The 18,276-nt window shown below is 40.3% G+C and overlaps 3 protein-coding genes across 3 annotated transcripts; 1 reads left to right on the forward strand and 2 right to left on the reverse strand.

Moving 5' to 3' along the window:
* The first annotated feature begins 3,962 nt into the window (after positions 1–3,962).
* On the forward strand, positions 3,963–6,941 carry LOC149386508 (dynamin-related protein 4C-like). The gene is made up of 2 exons (XM_089625687.1): positions 3,963–6,013; positions 6,373–6,941. Exons 1-2 carry the CDS (start codon positions 4,040–4,042, stop codon positions 6,637–6,639), a joined length of 2,241 nt encoding a protein of 746 aa, XP_089481813.1. The 5' UTR covers positions 3,963–4,039; the 3' UTR covers positions 6,640–6,941.
* A 118-nt stretch (positions 6,942–7,059) lies between these two features.
* On the reverse strand, positions 7,060–8,871 carry LOC149386509 (histone acetyltransferase (DUF1264)). Its single transcript, XM_089625688.1, has 2 exons — positions 8,297–8,871; positions 7,060–7,640 (listed from the first exon to the last, which is right to left on the reverse strand). Exons 1-2 carry the CDS (start codon positions 8,823–8,825, stop codon positions 7,384–7,386), a joined length of 786 nt encoding a protein of 261 aa, XP_089481814.1. The 5' UTR covers positions 8,826–8,871; the 3' UTR covers positions 7,060–7,383.
* Positions 8,872–9,607: 736 nt separating this feature from the next.
* On the reverse strand, positions 9,608–14,467 carry LOC149386510 (MAC/Perforin domain-containing protein). The gene is made up of 6 exons (XM_089626776.1): positions 13,922–14,467; positions 13,297–13,535; positions 11,719–11,917; positions 11,345–11,528; positions 11,058–11,212; positions 9,608–10,487 (listed from the first exon to the last, which is right to left on the reverse strand). Exons 1-6 carry the CDS (start codon positions 14,240–14,242, stop codon positions 9,858–9,860), a joined length of 1,728 nt encoding a protein of 575 aa, XP_089482902.1. The 5' UTR covers positions 14,243–14,467; the 3' UTR covers positions 9,608–9,857.
* Positions 14,468–18,276: the final 3,809 nt, after the last annotated feature.

Genomic DNA, 18,276 nt, shown 5'->3' on the forward strand with positions numbered 1-18,276 from the left:
GTCATCATCTATTCGTCATCATCAAAGTGTTATTGGTATAAAACCAAGTCATTTGTCTATTTTATTCTGAAATATGAAGTGTAATAGTTGATGCACGTTCTTATCGTACAAATTGTCACGTCGAAGATTGTACGGCACGGGCTACTTTTCTTTTTAATATTCTACTTTTTTTTAGTATTGGCAATGCTTTGATTAGACGCGTACGTGACAGAATAATTCGCTTTCGAATGCGACATATATATTCGAAAAAAGTGATTCTCCATCGAAGAACATTTACAGCTTTTAATTTCACAAAACTTATAAATTTGCTTGTCATTTTCCATGTCTGAAGCGCCGTTAACCTTTATTTGGCAGTAGAATAGAAAAATTGAAAAAGTGAATCGTAAACAAAGTACAAATTAAAATGAACTGAAGAAAAACAAACAATTCAATTCCAAAAGTTTTTTTTTAAGAAAAAAATTAGACGTAGTCAAACTCAAACGTTGAGATTACAAATTAGCTAACGTTTAAAAATAGGGTCCAGTGGTTATCTAAGCATATGAAACGTTATAAATTTTTAAATAGTCAATGTTTCGTTATTATTTGGTAAATAATCACGTAAATATATTTACGCTATCGAAATGATAAAACAACGCATAGTAATTTTCTAGTAAATATGTGTAAATAACGTTGACTATGTCATATTTTATGCTATTTACGAAACATTTTGGCTATTTACAAAAAAATTACAAAACATTGGCTAAAACGCAAACGCTTATGTTTATGTGACTTATACCGCTAAATAATTGTTACAAATATTTTGAGAAATAATCAACTTCGCATGTGGCGTTTCAGCCAATATTTGTACGTCAAAAATATCTCTGATGAGCTACGCTTTATTTTAAGAAATAATCAAAATGAAGAAGTCAGCCGATGATCATCCAAAATATAAGCTTAAATTACGGGATTAATACCAACATATATGTTCCCAAATTGAAATTGAATATATGTACATATATATATATGTGTGTGTGTGTGTGTGTGTGTGTGTGTGTGTGTGTGTGTGTGTGTGTGTGTGTGTGTGTGTGTGTGTGTGTGTGTGTGTGTGTGTGTGTGTGTGTGTGTGTGTGTGTGTGTGTGTGTCTCGAGAGATGAAGAAGCGCCGCCATGAAGAAGATTGGCCGCTGAGGAATGAGAAGTGGTCGACAACCAGGGCGGCGCTCATGCCGAGGTTGTAGTGGGGTCAGCCATGGTGGAAGAGGATATTGGCGAGTCTCATGGCGGCGAGGTTGAGGAAAAGCCCTAGAATCAACGACACAACCATGGAGCTTCTTCACAACGCCAGCACGGCTAGCGCTGCCAGGAAGAAGGGCCAACAGATTTGGTCGCAGGCAAATACGGCTAAGCTACGCCGTGGAGCACCTCCGACACTCGGCCGTCCAATTGGATCAACGCCACTGCCATTCGATTATGGTTTGTTGGAGTTTGGAGATCTCTTTTTGGATTGGTCTTTCACTTGCTGTTATTTACCAAGATAACCATTGCTAATTGTCGTTTTTATTTATTCTGAGGTTGCCGTTTTGCATGCTCTTGTCGTTTATGATGGTTGCTGGTTTTCCAAACAAACTAAAACAACACTAATTCCTTTCTAGTTTAATCGAAGTCCCTATGCAATTCTAACTAATAATATCGTGTTAATTTGTGTTAATTTTAATTTATTTGTGTAAATTGGTGTCAATTTTGGTAAATTTGTGTTTGAAACGCAGGCTTCGAGTGCTTCAGTGGGCCGGTCCGCCATGGTCGTCTTGAAAGTTCTTCCACAATTGGATCGGTATATTTGTGTTTATTTTTAGTAAATCAGGTTTATATGTGTTAATATATATATATATATATATATATATATGAAGTCGGTCTATTCACTACTACAAATGTTGGATTCTACAACCCATATTCTACAACGCTTACGGCTAAGTGTTGTAGAAACTGGAGATTCTACAACACTTAAAATAAGCGTTGTAGAAACTGGGTGTTTCTACAACGCTTATGGCTAAGCGTTGTAGAAGCTTGGTATTTCTACAACGCTTATGGCTAAGCGTTGTAGAAGCTTGGTGTTTCTACAACACTTACTATAAGCGGTGTAGAATTTCACCATATTTCAGATCTCCCACAACGCTTAGACTATCCGTTGTAGAAGCCTCGCCGCGGCGAGAACTTTCTACAACGGATAATCTAAGCGTTGTAGGATTAGTGAAATTTAATGGACCTCGCCGCGGCGAGAATCCTTCTTCGCCGCGGCGAGAACCTTCTACAACGGATATCTATCCGTTGTAGAAGGTTCTCGCCGCGGCGAAGAAGGATTCTCGCCGCGGCGAGAAGAGTTTCAGAAAGCCTTTTTTGGAGAAGATTTTCGTGCCGCGGCGAAGGCTATCTCTCGCCGCGGCGAGAAAATTCTGGGCTTACTTTTCAGTAGCCTCGCCGCGGCGAGAAATAGTCTTCGCTGCGGCGAGAGTTGTACAACGCTTACTCTAAGCGTTGTAGAAGCGTTTTAAAACCTAAAAATTTAAATTTTTTCAAAAGGCCCGCCCGAATTTCAGCCTCAGACAATTTTTCTTCTTCATTATTCTTCTTCTTCTTCTTCATTGTTCTTCATTCTTCTTCTCCATCCTCTCTCTCGCTCTCTCTCTCTCCGCCGTCACTCTTCTTCTCCGCCCTCACCCTCTCTCCGCCTTCACTTCTCTTTCTCTCTCCGCCCTCACTTTTCTCTCTCTCCGCCCTCGCTCTCTTCTTTTCTCCCTTACTCTCTCTCCGCCCTCACTATTCTTCTCCGTCCCCACAAAACCCAAACCTCAAACCAACAAAAGCCACAACCACAAACCCATAAACTCCTCCACCACGTCAAACTCACACAAGCCTAGGCGTCTCCGGCGACAACTCCGACTCTCTCTTTCTTCCACGCCTCCATGCTCCACATCTACACTCCGGGTTAGTTTTTGGTTGAGAATTATGTATAATTTAGGTTGAAAATAAGTGTTTGTTTGGAATTGAGAGTATGGATTGATATAATTTAGGTTGAAACATCATATTTGTTTGATACTTTTGTTGGAATTGAGTTTGCATTTGATATTTAGTTGAAATTGTGGTTCTTAGATTTCACGCCATCCATTACTACTAGTTATAGCGGTAACGGTATAAGAAAAACTAGAAGACGACCTCAAAATACACATCGCTGCGAGGAGAATTGGGGTAGAACCCAGATATTTCTCGCCGCGGCGATGTATATTTCTCGCCGCGGCGAGATATTCTACAACGGATATATCCGTTGTAGAATATCTCGCCGCGGCGAGAAATATACATCGCCGCGGCGAGAATTCTGGAATTTTTTAAAATTGGACAATGGAACTCTATCGTTGTAGAAGCTTCTACAACGCTTAATAAGCGTTGTAGAATCATTCTACAACGCTTAATAAGTGTTGTAGAATAATTCTACAACTGTTTTTAAGCGTTGTAGAATCTCAGTTTTGTAGTAGTGATTTATGTTTATTTCGGTTTATTTATATTTATTTTGATTTATTTGTAAGAGAATTGGCAACTCTGTGTCACAAGTCGAAGAATTAGCGGTACGAGACGGATCGACGGTGACGATCTATGAAAAATTACGTATGTTGACTCGGCGTTGAAGATCGACAGTGAAGATCTCGTAATATTTTTACAGAATTTTTAATCTATAAATGGAATAATTATTTATTGTAATATTTTGTATTAAAATATATTTTACTTTTGTTAATTAATTTATATTCGGTAACTCTTCATTTTAAAATGAATGGTACTTTTGTCTACTCAAGTGGATTAATGTAATTTATTAGCTATTTCGTAAAATAAATTAAATATTGATTATTTTGACAGTTTTATATTTTTGTTTCGGTACTTTTTTTATATTCGGCCTAGTCATTAAATTCGCATGATGTTTTAAACTCCCTCCCAAACCAACTATTGCAGCTCAAACTCACTCACCTACAGCCAAGTGTATCACAATATCTTTCATTAGAGCAAAAAAAAAAAAATGATCAGAGTTGGAAAGAAGACTTTCTACGATAATTACATAAAGATGTACTGCAATAAGGTTGAGGTAGAAGACGATGAAGGATCGTTGATCGAAGATGATCACCGCCGCGTCGGTCCTCTGGTGGCGCCGATCGTGTCCTCCTACAACGATCGAATCCGACCACTCCTCGACGCCGTCGACAAGCTCCGCAACCTGATGGTGATGGAAGAAGGAATCCAGCTTCCGACCATCGTCGTCGTCGGCGACCAGTCCTCCGGCAAGTCCTCCGTCCTCGAGTCCCTCGCGAGGATCAGCCTCCCCCGCGGCCAGGGGATCTGCACACGTGTCCCTCTCATAATGCGCCTCCAAAACCACTCCGAGCTGGAGCCGGAGCTGTTTCTGGAGTACAACGGCAAGATCGTCCGCACCGACGAGGCCAACGTCGGCGGAGCCATCAACGTGGCCACCGAAGTCATCGCCGGCTCCGGGAAGGGCATCTCGAAGACGCCGTTGACTCTGACGGTGAAGAAGAAGGGCGTTCCGGACCTGACGATGGTGGATCTTCCCGGGATCACCCGCGTGGCGGTGCCGGGCCAGCCGGAGGACATCGCCGAGCAGATAAAGGAGATCATAATGGAACACATCAAGCCGGAGGCGAGTATAATCCTCAACGTCCTCTCCGCCGCCGTGGACTTCACCACCTGCGAGTCCATTAGGATGTCTCAGAGCGTGGACCTGACCGGCGAGAGGACTCTCGCGGTGGTGACCAAGTCCGACAGGTCGCCGGAGGGTCTGATGGAGAAGGTGACGTCAAATGACGTCAGCATCGGGCTGGGCTACGTGTGCGTGAGGAACAGGATCGAAGACGAGTCGTACGAGGAGGCGCGTGGGAAGGAGGCGAGGCTGTTCGCCACTCACCCTCTCCTTTCCAGTATCGACAAGTCCATCGTCGGAGTCCCTGTCCTAGCACAGAAGCTTACCAAGATCCAGGCGAAGAGCGTCAACCGGAACCTCCCGGACATCGACAAGAAGATCAACGACAAGCTCGGAAAGAGCCTCGCGGAGTTCAACGCGCTGCCGAAATCCATCTCCTCGACTGCAGAGGCGCTCACGACCTTCATGCGCATCGTGGGACTCGCCAAGGAGTCACTCCGGAAGATCCTCCTCCGCGGGGAGTTCGACGAGTACCTCGACGATAAGCGCATGCACTGCACCGCCCGCCTCGCCGAGATGCTCTCCGGCTTCTCAGACGAGCTCCACGGCTGCACCGAGAGCGACCCGGTGTGCAACTTCCTGGCCGAGAGCAATCCCGTCATGTGTGACTTCCTGCCCGAGAGCTATCCACCCGTCAAGTGTGACTTCCTGCCCGAGAGCTATCCCGTCAGGCCCGTCAAGTGCGACTTCCTGCCCGAGAGCGATCCCGATCCCATCGTGCGCAACTTCGGGCTCGAGAGCGATCCCGTCGTGTGCAACTTCCTGGCCGAGGAGATCGAATACTTGGAGGAGGCGAAATCCATCGAGCTCCCGAACTTCCTCCCACGCACGGCCTTCCTCTCCGTCCTCCGCTCCAAGGTGGCGGCCGTGTCGGGGATCCCGACGAGGTTCATCGACAGCGTGTGGGACTACGTGGAAGAGATCGTCCTCACGGTGGTGGCCAGCCACGTGGAGGGCTACCACCAGCTGAAGGCCTCGATGCGGCGGGCCTGCCTTGGACTCATCGAGAGGATGCGGGACCACACGGCGGCGTGGGTGGCGGAGGTGCTGGAGATGGAGAAGCTGACGGACTACACGTGCAGCCCCGAGTTCGTGGCCGAGCTCGGGAAGCTCATGGGGCTCAAGGCCGGTTTCACGAGGAAGATGCGGGACCGCACGGCGGATCAGATAGAGTTGGAGGGGTTTGGGGTGATCGGGTTGGAGAGGCTGAGGCGTTCTTCGACGGCGGTGGTTGAACAGGCGTTCGAGCTAAGGATGAGAGTGGTGGCATACTGGAAGGTACGTACCTTAAACATTTATTATTCAAAGGTACATAACGTACACGTAAATAAACTAAAATAGTTGTTGAAATAATAGTATAGTTTAGATCTCAGCCAAATTATTTAACTTTTATTTATTACTCTCAGGGTCTAAATATTATTTTGTCAGTTTTTTTTTTTTAACATGAATAATATATTTTAGTTAGTAATAAATATTTTTTTTAAGTAGTTTAGGTATCAAATTTTATTAATTTTTTTTATAGAAAAGGACTCTGGAAGTGTTATTTGAGCAAAAAAAAAAAAACTTATAATTAATATATATATATAGTAAGCCTATAATTAAGAATTAGAAAGACACAACACATGTATTTCTCGCAGGTAGTGTTGAGGAGGCTCGTGGACTGCGTAGCTCTGAGGTTGAGGCTGAGTTTGGACACGCTGGTGAACAAGGAGTTCGAAGTGGCGGTGGTGGAGGAGATGATGGGTCCCGCCGGCGGAGGGATAGAGAGGCTGATGGAGGAGTCGCCGGCGGTGGCTGCCAAGCGTGCAAGGCTCACCAACACCGTGAAGAAGCTTAAGGAATGCCGTGAGGTTTTGGCCAACATCAGGAGTGGTATCAATAATGCAACTAAAGGTGGTGATTAATTAGTTGTATTCTATCGAGGCCCTGCTTGATCTCTAGATCAAGCAGTTGCTTTAGCCCCCATTAAATAAAGACCCAAATCATGTTTAAAAAAAGCCTAAATTTAATATATATTTTAAGCTTAAAATATATATTTTTTAGGCTCAAATATATTAAATAATATAAATAAATGTTAAAAATGCCTATAAAATAAATTTACTTTCGAGGCAGCCGGACCTGACTCTATCTAGCATCTTGTCTGTAAGCGTATCTTTTTTTTTTTTTTTTTTTTTTTCATAATGTTGTTGAGGACTTCAGTGGCGAATCGCATTATTGAACGTACGGTTAACTTTAGATCCTATCGAAGACAAGTTAATTAGCCATCGTCTACAAAACTTATTCCCAACCAACTTCTTATTTATTGTATTTCATGATCAGGTACATGACGAAGTAGTACCTTTCATTGTTTGATATTGAAAACGACTACATATGTGTGTAATGTAGAAGTCCGTACCCTAAAAGGCTAGCCAGTTCAAAGTTCAAACTACTATTATAAAAAGATATCATACGACGGCTTATAATAATCAAAAGCCAAATTATAACTTCTATCGTTACTCGTAGACGCAGTGCTCGCTCCTCCATATATATATATACAGTACAAAAGATTACAAACGGAGATCAACCATTAAGCATATATATATAAGTGTGTAGAGCTAGTATATTACTTTTAGAAACCGAGACGATCGAGTCACACGGATAGGGGGTTTTTAGGGGAAAGGAGCGATTTTGTTCATGTCGGTGGGGACGATATCGACGGCGAAGCCCTTGCCGTGCTGCTTCCAGTAATCGGCCTGAGGGTTGATCCACTCAGGCTCCTCAAGCTCAACCCTAGACTTCCTCAGCGCCTCCGTCGATATGTTGTACTTGTCGTCCCTCTTCGCCACCAGCTCCGCCCTCAAAACCCCCGGAACCACCGCCTGCGGCGACACCATCAGCGCCGGCGCTCCCATCGGCAACGCATCCCCTATTTCATTCAATTCCGAATCATCACATCACATATACGTGGATTTAGGAATCAAATTATCTAGGGGGTGGAATCACAAAATTAATTTTTATTTCGGAATAATAATTAAAGTTTTATACTAATTATTTTATATAACGCGGTTCAAATTACAAATATTATTATTTTTTTTTATCAAACCTCTAATTATTTACTTGATTTTTAGTAAATAAAAATTTGAGACCCAACGATTAGATCCAGTTTATTATAAAATTAATAATTTAAAGTCTATCAAAAAAAGAAAAAAAAATTCAATTAAAAAATTATCACAGATAAAATATTCAAAAAATTAGCTACGTAAACCACCTAAACTAAACCACCTAAACTATAGGAATTGTAAATTAGCCAACCTTTGGTAAATAATCTGTAAATAGCCAACTTGCATACGTGGCAGCCTATTAACTACCTAAAATATATGTTTGGTTGTGTTAAATAAGGCTTTTATTAATCTGTTAATAAGTTTATTTGGCTATTTACAAGAAATTAACCAAATGTGGGCTATATCTCAATTCACTATATCCGCGTGGCTATATAACTTAATAACCCTAAAATATTTATATAAAAAAAAAAAAAATCGGACAGTGTAAAAAATCTAAGGACGCCCATGCATAGATACGTACCTCTGTCAACCTGCCACGTGCACCAGAACTTGCCGTAGGTTTTGGCCATGTTTTGAAGCTCCGATTTGCCAAGCATCTCGGGAACCCTAGGGTTGACCCAGAGTGCGGATTTGACCTCGTAGGCGTGGGAGTGCCAGAGCTTCTGTTCCTCGAGAGGGAGGGTCTCGTAGAGGCGAGAAGAGATGACGTACTCGACGCCGATGAGGTGCGCGTCGCGGTGGTCGGAGTCGTAGACGGCGCACTGTAGGAACTCCTGGTTCCGGCGAGCCAAGTAATGGTGGGTCTCGATCTGCCGCGACATGTCGTGCGAGTAGAGAGCGAAGGAACACGCGTGCTGGCTTATGTGCTTCACCGGCTTCAGAGACTGCATCACGTGAGCCCCCTCGTCCATCACGTGCTGCTCCGTCGACATCGACTTTCCCGGCGGGATTGGTCCGCCGTTCGCCGACATCGGCGAGTGAGCTCCTTCGCTCGAGGCCGTTCGAGGCTCGTGTTTTGGAGTGGGAGTAGTAGTTGTTGTTGATGCCATCGCGTGTTTTCTGTCTGTTTCTGTAGTGTTGATCTCTTTGTGGGGCTTTGCTTTTAAGAGAGGTGTGTGTATATAAGAGAATGGGTTGACTACGTGGAGGGGTTTTGGAGAGTGACCTTGCATGGGAGATGACGTGGCTTATTGACCTCAGCCCACGGTTGCCATATGTGCCACACTCACACTTGGCTTTTCTTTCTTCACGACACTACAAATATATATATATATATATATATATATATATATATATATATATATATATATATTCCGCGACACTGAACCCTCGACGCAAGTGACGCAGATAAAAATGAAAATTAATACGTTAACGGTTAATGTGTAAAAACAAATTATTAGAGGAGCTAATTTATAAATTTTTAAGATAAAAAAAGAAAAAAAAAATTATAAACTAGATTCATTATTTGAAACATCAACCGAGTTCTATCCCAGTAGATCGTTAGTATTTGTAATGTTGAACTCATTATTATATTTTAAATATTTTCTAGTTTGATTTTAAGCGTGTAATATCTATGTCCTCTTGTGTTTAACTTTATTAAATACTATGTTTTTTTTAGTATATTATGAAATAATTTATACGGTCGATATCTCGATTCCCGTAAACAGAAACATGTCATTTATGCAAATTTGAAACATGTCAATTATGCAAATTTTTTGTATAATTATCAAGTAGCGTGCCGATTTTTCATAAATCTGAATAATCGAGAGGATAAGTTAACCGTTCGTTTGTATGGTGGCCTACTAAAATTATTCCATTATTATTTCATAAATAAAATAATAAATGCTCTATTATTACTCAACAGCATGACCTTGTCTTATAACAAACAAATTAGTATTGAAATAAAATCCCACGGCAAATAATTACCCTCAGCGGATGAGAATGAAGGCGAACCGAACAAAATGTACAGAACAGAACAGCAAGGATTGGCTGTGCAAAGAATGCTGGACTAATAATCCCTAGTAGTTGCAAAAAAAATCCTAAAAAGTTACACAACACGAACAAAAGAGAAGATAGTCTAATTAGTAGTTGAGCAATGAGTACTTCACTCTCAGTACAATCCTTCCCTTGTCCACTCCAAGCTTAGCACCGGTGACCAACCAATGCCCCGGAATGTCCTGCGGGCCCTTCGACATTTCGGTCAAATCCAGTATCTTCGCCAGCTTTCCGGTCAGAGCCGCCGCCGCCGACGACCCGTCTTCGTGCGACGACGAAGAAGACCCGTCGGGCTTATTCAGCGAGGGAGACGAGGGGTTGTGGTCCCACACGGAGCGCCTTACGGTGCACCCCGGGACTTTCGAGAAGAGTAGCTTGAGGTGCAAGACGTTCTTGGCGCCGAAATCCCAGACCCCGAGCTGGGCTCCGGTGACGATGTGGACCCCGGAGAGGTCTCCGATGCAGGTCTCGGTGTACTCGATGGGCGCGGTGCTCACGTGGGAGAAGTTCTTCCACTTGATCGGCTCGAACCAACGGCTGTCCTGCTCTTCCGGGCCTTGCCACCTAGGCGCCCCGATCGCCACGTGGGCGTCCCAGTGGGGCTGAAGGATCTTCGGCAGAGACACCAAGTGCTGTAAGTGGATCGCCAGCCGGTTCTGCTTCGTGCCTTCTAGGGCAAGCCTCAGCCCCGTCACTGGCTTACGCCCAACCGTTACCTGCCCAGAAACTCGTGTTTATAAATACATGATAGTAAAAAAAAAAAAAAAAAATTTAGGAAAATAGCAAACTTAAACGTTTGATATTGCTAAATAGCCAACGTTTTGATAAATCTTAGGTAAATAGCCATAAATGATAGCGTGGCTTAATATGACAGTGAGTATTTACTTAAGATTTTCGTTTGTAAATACATGAAATTGGTTATTTACTTAATATTTACCAAACGTTGGCTATTCAGCAATATCAAATGTTTAAATTGACTATTTTTCTAATGAACCAAAAAAAAGCAAATAAACAAGAACTTGCATATTTACGGAGTAATTATAAGCGGGGGAGATGATTTCACTATGTCGAAAAATAGGATACGATTCGTGAGTAACAGAATTCCAAAGGGTAAGTGACGAAACCGTAGGAAAATTTTGGGGAATCGAAAAGGCTTTTGTATCGGTCCACTTCCCGTTACCCACAGCTATGTCAACTAGGTTCGATGAAGAACAGATTTGTCGCATTGCAGGCTTTTCGCACCGAACTACAACGTAAAGAGTTTTAGGCGCGAAGAGAGGCGTTACCTGATCTGGACTGACATAAAGTTTGGGACCCATCAAGCTGAACTGAAGCGATGAACACACGGGCTCCTTTCTGTGCAGGTTGTTCTGCTCGGGCGCCCAGACTCTTGCGATTTGAAAATCCAAGAAGTACTGAAGATCTTCGATTGGTGGTTTGTCTGATTAAAAAAAAAGACATTGTAAAGAAACCATTGTGGTGAATTAGACCCTTAAGAAACCATTGTTGATGCCATAACTGAGAAATAGAAAGACATTATAAGAAATTATCTAAAATTTAGATTGTTTCTTACACTCCAAATACAACTCGATTGCACGGGCTAGATTCTTTATTCCGGGTACTCCTTCAAGCAGAGAAACAATGGGAGTAAATGTCATGTTGATCACGTCCGGTGCTAATCGTACACTCTCTGCCCACTTGGCATGACTTTGCTCCAGATCATCACCGCCTCGTCTCCTAAAAATTACGGTAACATCCTGCACAATTTTTTTTTTTAATTAAAGAAAGTTCGGTTACGTTTATACAACAGAACAGAACTATTTGTTAATGCAATTACCAATCGATAAAACACAAAATTTATACTTAGAGCCAAAAATATTAACAAGCATCTAAGTTCAATTAATAAAATAGTTGCAATGCTTATTTTATTTTTTATTTTTTATATACCTTGTCCTTGTATTTTAAAGGGGCTGCTATGCTGGAGTGGGTCTGGGAGTCGTGAAATCGGTGATCACCCATGTCAGTCACGTAATTCTCAATGTCTGAAGCCGATAATGGAGATGATTGGTGCTGCCTTATGTAAACCACATCTCTTCCTCCGATCGTCGCCGAGGTAACTATATGCGTTCCGTAATTCTCAATGAAACTGAAACACACAAAGAAAAATAAGATTCACACTTTGTCGCTAATTCCGACGGCTTATTGACCACAAGGTAGTGTTAAAACATGGTGGTTTCTCAATCCTTTTACCGATTTTTTTTTATATAATATTTAGCGTTTTGACAAATATATAAAGGTACAAGTCATCTATATATATATATATATATATATCATTGTTTAAAAAGGCGGTTTTGAGGCGCGCCCAAAGGCCCGCCTTTCGCCTTTTAGGTAGACTACCGCTTCGAGGCTTACGCCTGGGAGCGTTTCTGGCGTTCTCCGCCTCGGACGAAAAAGGCGCCCGCCTCTGGCGGTCAAAACGCCTCAAAACAGCCTTTTACCGCCTTTGAAATTAGACTTTTAAAAAAAGAAAACTGGGCCAAAATAATCGGGCCTTTTTTTAATTCGGGCCTTTTTAGGTTTTTTTAATAACAATTAACTATAAGTAAATAAAACTATCGGTATGTCAACCGTCTCTCACGCAAAACACTCTCTCTCACGTTGATCGTCACTTCATATTCTACCGACTCTCAAACTGGTCTCTCACGCTGCTCTCGTCCCTCTCTCACGCTGCTACGCTGCTCTCGTCCCTCCCTCACGCTGCTACGCTGCTCTCGTCCCTCTCTCACGCTGCTCTCGTCCCTCCCTCACGCTGCTACGCTGCTCTGTCCCTCCCTCACTGACTCGGTAATTATTCGAACTCACTCTTGGTTCGGTTTATAATGTATTCTCTGCGTCACAAGTCACAGCAATGTTTTTTTTTTTTTTATAGGAATGAAAGGTCGAAAGCCAAAAGACTTTTCTAACGACTATGTTACGGAGAAACTGGTCTTTGATGAACAGACCAGGGAAAAGAAAAATTACACGTATCGCGTGTGTATTTTCTGCGACTATGATTTGTTTGATTAGTGTCGTCGAGTTTAATTTATATTTGAGTCTAAAACTCCTTTTTTTAGATTGGTTTTTGTTTTAAAACTTATGAAAACATGAAAATTACTATGAATTTTATATATATTATATATTTTCTATATTATTTTTGAGGCTTACGCCTCGTACCGCCTAAAGGCTTACCGCCTCCGCCTAGAAATGGATTTCGCCTAAATTCCCGCCTCCGCCTTATTAAACATTGATATATATATATATATATATATATATATATATATATATATATATATATATATATATTTACTACAATAGGAACTCAAGATACACGCAAAGCGCTTAGTAGTACGACTTATTAGGTTCATTTGAAGTGAACACTGCACAATTTTAACTTCGACGAAATGAACCAGCTCAAAGAAGTACACCGGTATTATATACATACTTTAGAATCAAATCTATTCACATTATAAAGAAAAACGTTCTAACCTTGCCAACGACGCGGGATCCCAAGAGTAAGGAACGGCGCGCCTAATCTCTTCGTGTAGAACTAGAACGTCCTTTTCTAGCTTGACTTTAAAGATGGGAATTAGGTATCCCACCATGGCAAGCGACTTCGTAGCTGTCGCGTCGATTTGACGAGAGCCCGTGAAATTGAACATCGCGTTGAAGCTTCCGAGAGGAACGTTTCCCGTTATACCCGATCTCTTGTTGAAGTGCTCTGCCATCTGTCAGTCAAAGCCGAAACCAACTCACAAATAAACTCACTATTGGAAAATGTCCTCAAGTTTAAGATCATACCGAGACAAGCTCATAAAAATCTCCAATTTATTTTATTGTTATGCCAATGCGGATAACCGCCGGTTTTAGAATCAACTCTTCTCCGAATCACTTATAAGAACTTAATTCACTTTTTCTCAAACTTAATTCAGCTCTTTAAAAAAAAAACGTTTGATGGGAAGTCAACAAAGCTCTTACTAAATCCAGCAAAGTTTTAATCACCTCACAGCTAAAGAAGCCCTATTTTCAGTATAATCGTGAATTAAAAATAAGCTGCCCAAAAACGAATTCCAAAATAATAACAATAAAGGAAGAGTCTTTTGCAAAGTGGTACCTCGTGGAAGTTACAGACGGGGACTTTATCGGTGGCTCTCGTTTCGGAAGAGCAGTGAATATCGAAAGGGACATTAGGCACGACGAGACCGCCTGGGAGATCAAGATCTCTGGTCCGAGCCTCGTCGATCTCCAAAAGCCTCGACCCAGGAGCTCCTTTGCAGTACAAGAGCCTGATGTCGGAAGTCACATCGAAGCCACGGCCAAGGGCTTGGATTGAGTTGCACAGCGTCGTCGTCAACGCCTCCGACGCCGGAAAACGATCTCTGTCGCTGGCGTTCTCTCCCATGGGAATGGTTGTTCGGTTGCTCGATGGTTTCATTTCATTTTTTTTTTTTTTGGGTGGTTTGGGTTTTAATGGGCGTTGAATAGTTGGGGATGGCTGTGGTGGTGGTGGGGTAAAAAGCTTGGACTTTTGGTAGTTGTTTAGCTCTTTTAACGGATTTTTTTAATCTTTATTTCGTGTGTGTTCCTTTTCTTCTGAACTTGGCTTTTGACTGTAATTATGTCAAAAACGCGTTTTGTTTTTCTTATGTTGCGTCTTGTGTGTGCATTTGTGTGGGTCGAAGAACAGAGAGGCATTATAAGTTGACTAGTCACCATTAAACCATTAAGATCATCTCCGACCTAACAACTCGAAAATGCAATTTTTTACGCTTCAAAATGCAGTTTCTATAGCATTAAACAGTGAACTACAACATTAAAAATCTTCCCCAAAATCGTGTTTACATTTTTCATTGCACACGACTTTTCCTACGTATAAATCTAAAATTTACTTTTGTTCTTAAAATGAATTTTGAAAACTTTATTGATCAACCCTTACGAGCATTTCAAATATATAAATATATTTTAATGTTATGTTATCGTTATCTTGCTTTCATTAAAAAAAATTCATTTTTCGAGGGTTGCATAACCAATCATTCATTATTGACCCGATAGACCTTTTAGGCTTCAAATATTTAAATACTAAATTTGCCTTTTTATATAACCTTCGCAAAGTGGAATAAGTTTTTGGAAAAATTAAAGAAAGAAACTATTCTCCCCTTGTAAAGAATTCTTTCAAAAATTACGAACCAAATTTCCCTATACTCCATTTTTTATTTTTCATAACTCTATTATTTTAATAATTTAAACATCTTTTTATATATTACACAATCCATATTTATTTAACTTGTATAATTTGCATCCAATAATATTATATTTAAAAAATAAAATAAACATACATTACAAAAATACACTTTTTTTATCTGTATGTGATGTCATGTTATTTATTTTAAAGTAACTAATATATTTTTTTATCAGATATCAAGATTAATTATTTGTATCAAATTAGAATAAAGTAATATAATTGTATTATGTAATTTTGTGAGAAATTAATATAATTAAACACAAAATATATAATTATAATTAATATTGTGGTTGATTTGTAATTAAATAAATTATTATTATATTATTAAAATCTCACTCCAAAATAGAGTGAAATGAATAGTAAAACTACATATTTGGAGTTTCATTATTTCCGGAAAATGAAATTGCATTGGAGCAAATGCAACTCCATTTTGTCACTTCCCACTCCAAAATAGATGCTATAAGTGGAATCTGTTCGTTTAAATTTTCCTTTTTTTGTTCAGAATTTAAGAGGTCCATGATTTTTCAGTGAGGATGAAATTGGATCGGCTCAGTGAGATTTTGACAAAATCTTAAAACAAAAACTAGTCTAGTCATCCACTTAGACGTGGATTTTTTTTTTTTGGGTTATTTTTGATAATTTGAATGGTCCACGATTTTCACTTAAGGTGAAGCTAGATCAGCTCAATTCGATTTTGATAAAATCTCAAACCGAAATTGAACCAATACTAATCTAATTTGAGATCAACTAGATCGTTGATCAGTTCGATTTTGACAAGATCTTAAACCGAAATTAAACCAATGCTAATCTAATTTGAGATAAAATATAGGTTTACCCGTTTATTTGTTTTGTTTTTTTTTCAAAAACTAATTGAAAGCGAGAGCGAGAATGAAGATAATTGTTGGTTCTTTGATAGGTCATGGATTCGGAGCAAACTCACCTTCTAGTGGCTAAATCCATCATTGGAGCAAGCTCTACTTCTAGTGGCTAAACCCATCATTTCGAGGCAGATTGGGAAAAGATACTATGTCCGTTCTATAGTCCTCCTTTGCCCCGTTCTATAGTGGATATCCATGAATCTGAAACATTTTGCAATAGTCTGCCCATGATCTTAGTGTTGTTGATCCATGATACTTTTGTCATTACCACAGATTTATGGAAGAATAAAGACTTAAGTTGTGCGAAATATGAAGAAACAGACGTGCCTTCTTGTTTTAAGGTCGTGATGCATAATTTTAAGTCGTAAATTTTAGGTGCGTTTGATGGAGAAAGTCGCTCCTTAAGAACGATCCAAATCCGCGCTGCAGTATCCGCGTACAAGATACTTGGACAAATGTTGGGAGAAACGGAATTAAGAATCCAATTACTTACTTACTTATTATTGCAACGTTCCCAATACGGAATATCACCCTTTTTTTTTTCTTTTGGGATTGGAAATGAGCGATCGACAAAACCCAGCCTGTTTTTTACTCGCAGCACTATTGTAATAGCACGACTCCAAGATCGGTAGTTATCTCCGGCTACAAAATCCTGGTATTGATAACCTTGTTTAAATGATGTTAGAAATCACTTTTCATCCTTAATTATCGATGTCAATAGTTCAGTTAAGAAGAGTTCTAGCAATCTGACCTGAGGGGACACTTTTCGCATTGATAATTGGTGTGATAGAGTATCGGTATCTTTGCCAATGTTAGGAACATACTAAAAAACTACGGGTATTTTTATTATCCTGCAGTGTGCCATATGGATGACAAATGTTGTGCCAACTAGCATGACAGTGTAATAGATGAATCCTTCACATTATTTTTATAATTAGTTTACGTTTTGTAATAGCATACTCGCTCAATATACTAGAGCTTAATTCATTAACCATTTTCTGTTTGCGAAGCAGCAATTAATTGCTAGTTTGGGCATTGTGCCAACTTTTGACATGCTCTTATACGCTGTTATCGCGTTGCTCCTCATCTTTCCCTTTGACATATTTTATCTATCAACGCGGTTCTATTTTCAAAGGACTCTATGGCGTATAGTTTTACCGTTACAGGCGAGTGTGTAATGGTATACTTGGAATTCTTATCGTTAAGGTTTGTGTCTGGTCTACCTGTCTTAAATTCAGAACCATTTTTTTTTTTTTTATGGATTGCAGGCCATCTCATTTTCTGATTTCTTCGTGGCTGATATTTTGATCTCAATGTCAAAGGTGTGTATCTTAATGCCCCTATTATTTTCATAGTCGTCATTACATGTGTTCCAACACGCATTCGTTTTTCTTGATGGAACAACAATCAATGGAGTTAAGAATGCTTAATATAGACCGAGTCTTGGGAGAAAGAAAAAGAAAAGCATGAACATTTAATAATCTAGCCTTCTTTTGAATTACTTACATGTGTGTGCAAGTGCCATAAAAAATAGAATACCGCCAAATTAACCAGCTATTCCAGTAATTTGTTTTTGTGTGCCTCTAACTGGTGTAGTAATGCAGGTATTATCTGATTTTAGAGAGATCAACGTGTCGCATGGTCCACAGACAGGTCAGTTTTACTAGACTTGATTTTGAGTTATTTTGGACTGTGGTTGATGTCCTTAAATCTCTTATTTTTATTTTATTTTTTTGCTTTCGTATCCTACTAAATATCTAAGTAAAACACAATTACTTTTAGCAATCCAAACCAAACCTGTTCGACTGTTTTTTAGTGTCGAATTATAATTAAATTAGCCTTTTTGTTTAGTGAGTTTCTTATGAAAACATCACGTCTGTGTTGCCTCAGTGTTTACAAACTTCATTTGCTTGTGATTTTCCTTTCGGCTCTTAAGTACCACGTCTACGCCGAGAAATGGACAAGCTTTTATCGCCCTTTGTAGCTTTTCTCAAGTGTGTTGAACTCTCTCTATTCCTTCTACTGGGACGTGACCCGAGATTGGGACATGAGGTTTATACAAAACAACTCTGTATATCTTCCCATCATCTTCTTGTGTGTAGAAACACTGTAAACAATGTTTCGATCTCCTCATTTTGGCAGTGGCTTCACTCGGATTTTCAAGTTCAACAAACCAAATTTCTTGTCAACCGCGGTTTACGGACGGAAATGGGTAAAGAACAATTCTGGGTCCGAATGCTATACGCTGAGTTTGTGTTTTGTGCTGAGTTTTTTTAATTGAATATTTCAGGTTTATTTCTGGGTTTTTGGAAGCAATTTGATACTGCGCTGCCATTGGAAGAAGACTCG

Source organism: Urtica dioica, chromosome 9 (assembly GCF_054948205.1).
Source record: "Urtica dioica subsp. dioica isolate 48M chromosome 9, U.dioica_male_clone48M_v1_H2, whole genome shotgun sequence".
NCBI classification, from domain to species: domain Eukaryota; kingdom Viridiplantae; phylum Streptophyta; class Magnoliopsida; order Rosales; family Urticaceae; genus Urtica; species Urtica dioica.

What these genes read in the sequence shown, in the direction of transcription:
- LOC149386510 (XM_089626776.1), bottom strand. Translation starts at nt 14,242, where the DNA reads ATGAAACCATCGAGCAACCGAACAACCATTCCCATGGGAGAGAACGCC. An exon ending in CCGTCTGTAACTTCCACGAG is followed by an intron (nt 13,536 to 13,921) that starts GTACCACTTTGC and finishes TTTGACTGACAG; the next exon opens with ATGGCAGAGCACTTCAACAA. An exon ending in CTTTAAAATACAAGGACAAG is followed by an intron (nt 11,529 to 11,718) that starts GTATATAAAAAA and finishes AAAATTGTGCAG; the next exon opens with GATGTTACCGTAATTTTTAG.
- LOC149386508 (XM_089625687.1), top strand. Translation starts at nt 4,040, where the DNA reads ATGATCAGAGTTGGAAAGAAGACTTTCTACGATAATTACATAAAGATG. An exon ending in GAGTGGTGGCATACTGGAAG is followed by an intron (nt 6,014 to 6,372) that starts GTACGTACCTTA and finishes TATTTCTCGCAG; the next exon opens with GTAGTGTTGAGGAGGCTCGT.
- LOC149386509 (XM_089625688.1), bottom strand. Translation starts at nt 8,825, where the DNA reads ATGGCATCAACAACAACTACTACTCCCACTCCAAAACACGAGCCTCGA. An exon ending in CACGTGGCAGGTTGACAGAG is followed by an intron (nt 7,641 to 8,296) that starts GTACGTATCTAT and finishes TGAATGAAATAG; the next exon opens with GGGATGCGTTGCCGATGGGA.